The sequence below is a fragment of the Nicotiana attenuata genome, unplaced genomic scaffold (assembly GCF_001879085.1).
Source record: "Nicotiana attenuata strain UT unplaced genomic scaffold, NIATTr2, whole genome shotgun sequence".
NCBI lineage: Eukaryota > Viridiplantae > Streptophyta > Magnoliopsida > Solanales > Solanaceae > Nicotiana > Nicotiana attenuata.
Window position 1 is genome coordinate 92,246 of NW_017672673.1, and position 2,962 is coordinate 95,207.

Below are 2,962 nucleotides of genomic sequence, written 5' to 3' on the forward strand. Positions count from 1 at the left end.
AAAAACATTATATTGTTATAAAATATTTAGTAAATGTGGATGTCCACTACTCCCACTACTTTCACCCATGATGTAAATTATCTCCCACTACTCATCACCATTATGATTGCAACTCCCACACCTCCATAACCCCTCCCCATGATCTTCCCCCATGATCTCAATTGTTAATGCCATATTTAAGACAATGATTTTGTAACCTTTCATATGTAATAGTATAAATAGAGGTATGAAATGTGAGATGGAATACACTTGAACACTTGATGAAATAAGAAAGTTATCTCTTCTTCTCTTATTCTGCTTATCTTCTTGTTTTATATTGTTATTTTGAGCTACATTTTTTAACACGTTATCAGCACGAAGTTGAGCTCTTTTCGTTGTTCAGGTATATTTGTTCATTTTTTTTTCGTTGTATGTTTTGATTTCATGATTAGTGTCTTTAATATGCCGTTTTATAATTTCTCACATCTCTAGATATATGTAAAAATAATGAATTCTATGTTTCTTTATTTTAAGTTATTTGCATGATTGTCATGTGAAAGTTGCTAATTTTTATGTTAATAGAATTAATTGAGAGAAGATATTTTGTTCTAGTTAACATCAAAGATATACTAATAATTTGAAGAAAAAAAAATAGTATTCTTTTCTATGGAATTATCACTTTAGTGTATATATAGATCACAAATTTGATATTATGTCAATTTTTAAGATTCTTTATGCTATTATCCTAATAATTTCTAATTAGTTATCTTCTTTGATAGTTTTTACTATGTCGAATTTGTCAAAGCTTGAGTTTGTGGCACTTGACATTTCTAGAAAGAATTACCTATCATGGGTTCTCGATGCTGAGATTCACTTAGCCGCTAAAGGCCTTGGTAACACCATTACTCAGGGTAATGAGGCATCAAGCCAGACAAAGCGAATGCCATGATTTTCCTTCATCATCATTTGGATGAAGGTTTGAAGGTTGAATATTTAACAGTGAAAGATACACTTGAATTGTGGACTGGCTTGAAGGAAAGGTATGATCACCTTAAGGCTACGGTATTGCCAAGGGCTCGATATGAGTGGATGCACTTACGGTTGCAAGATTTTAAGACAGTAAGTGAGTATAACTCTGCTGTATTTCGAATAACTTCCCAATTGAAATTATGAGGGGAAGTTATGAATGATAAGGATTTGCTGGAAAAGACTCTTACGACTTTTCATGCCTCAAATATGGTATTACAGCAGCAATACCGTGAAAGGGGTTTTAAAAAGTATTCTAAATTGATCTCATGCCTTCTGGTGGCTGAGCAACATAATACCCTTTTGCTGAAAAATCATGAAGCCCGTCCCACAGGGTCAGCTCCGCTTCCTGAAGCGAATATGGCAGCTAGACGTGATAAGTCTGGAAAAAGATAGAATAATAATCATGGCCATATGAATGTACGTGGGAATGGCAATGGTAAGAGACGATATAACAGTCGTCATCATGGTGGTCATGGCAAACGAGAGAACAATATGGGTTCTCAAAACAATCCTTGAAGAGGCAAAAGCGGTAACTGCCACCGCTGTGGCATGAAAGGTCATTGGAAAACTGAATGTCGTGCACCTGAGCATTTTGTCAGACTTTATCAAAACTCCATCAAAAGAAAGGCAAATAATGTTGGAGCATCTTCTGCTAATGCCCCAGTGGAGTCACACTTGACCTTTAAATATGATTTTGAGGCAGGGCCTTCAAACAAAAATGATGACAATGCCGAGGCAAATCTTGCTTTGAATGATGATGATCAAGGCCTCGATGATCTTACTCATTTGGAAGTTGAAGACTTCTTTGGAGATCAAAACTAAAGTTTGATCATTTTACTGGGGAATGCAATTATGTTATTTTTATTTTTAGTGGTTTTTTTTGTCTCGTTCTAAAGTTGTTTTTTATTTTCAAGTAGTACTTAAGTTGTCTTATGTTGTCGTTGGTGATGTTAGTTTTTTCCGTATTTCTCATGATGTACTTTTATTTTTTTATGAAGAATATAAAATTCCCCAGTCTTCAATTGGATCCAAGATGAATAATGAAGATTTATGCCTTTTGGATAGTGCTACAACTCACATAATATTAAGAGAAAAGAAATTTTTCTCTTATTTGGTTATGAAAAAGGCTTATGTTAATACAATATCTGGTAGTACAAAGTTAATTGAGGGCTCTGGAAGAGCGGCCTTATTACTACCTGGAAGAACGATATTAACTATTAATAATGCATTGTATTGTAGTAAGTCTCAAAGAAACTTGTTGAGTTTCAAAGCTATTCACCAAAATGGCTACCATGTTGAGACCTCTAACGAAGGAAAGGTTGAATACCTTTATACTAGTACAATAAAAGCGGGGAAAAAATGTGTGCACGAAAAATTACCCGCATTTTCTTCTGGGTTGTACCACACAAATATTGGTGTGGTTGAATCACATGCCATAGTAAACAAAAGGTTTACTACTTCTAATGATTTTATCATTTGGCATGACCGGTTGGGCCATCCCGGTTCTAACATGATGCGCAGAAAAATAGAGAATTCAAATGGGCACACATTGAAGAATAAGAAGATTCTTCAATTTAAGAAATTCTCTTGTGCTGCTTGTTCTCAAGGAAAATTGGTTATTAAACCATCAGCAGCTAAAGTTGGGATTGAATCCCCTGCATTTCTGGAACGTATACAGGGTGATATATGTGGGCCTATACACCCTCCATGTGGACCATTCAAGTATTTTATAGTCTTAATAGACGCATCTACAAGATGGTCACATGTGTGCTTATTCTCAACTCGTAATATGACATTTGCGAGATTGTTGGCCCAAATAATAAGGTTAAGAGCACAATTTCCAGATTATGCAATTAAGACAATTCGTCTTGATAATGCTGGTGAATTTACATCTCAGGCCTTTACAGATTATTGTATGGCCACTGGAATAAAAGTTGAGCATCCGGTTGCTCAT

The 2,962-nt window shown here is 35.0% G+C and overlaps 1 protein-coding gene across 1 annotated transcript; it reads left to right on the plus strand.

Annotated features, from left to right (window-relative positions):
- The first annotated feature begins 766 nt into the window (after nt 1-766).
- On the plus strand, nt 767-1,401 carry LOC109214056. Its single transcript, XM_019377935.1, has 3 exons — nt 767-890; nt 956-1,098; nt 1,228-1,401. Exons 1-3 carry the CDS (start codon nt 767-769, stop codon nt 1,399-1,401), a joined length of 441 nt encoding a protein of 146 aa, XP_019233480.1.
- Nucleotides 1,402-2,962: the final 1,561 nt, after the last annotated feature.

Coding starts and splice junctions, on each gene's coding strand:
- LOC109214056 (XM_019377935.1), top strand. CDS start 767: ATGTCGAATTTGTCAAAGCTTGAGTTTGTGGCACTTGACATTTCTAGA. Junction 891..955: donor TGGTAACACCATTACTCAGG/GTAATGAGGCAT, acceptor ATTTGGATGAAG/GTTTGAAGGTTGAATATTTA. Junction 1,099..1,227: donor GGTTGCAAGATTTTAAGACA/GTAAGTGAGTAT, acceptor ATGGTATTACAG/CAGCAATACCGTGAAAGGGG.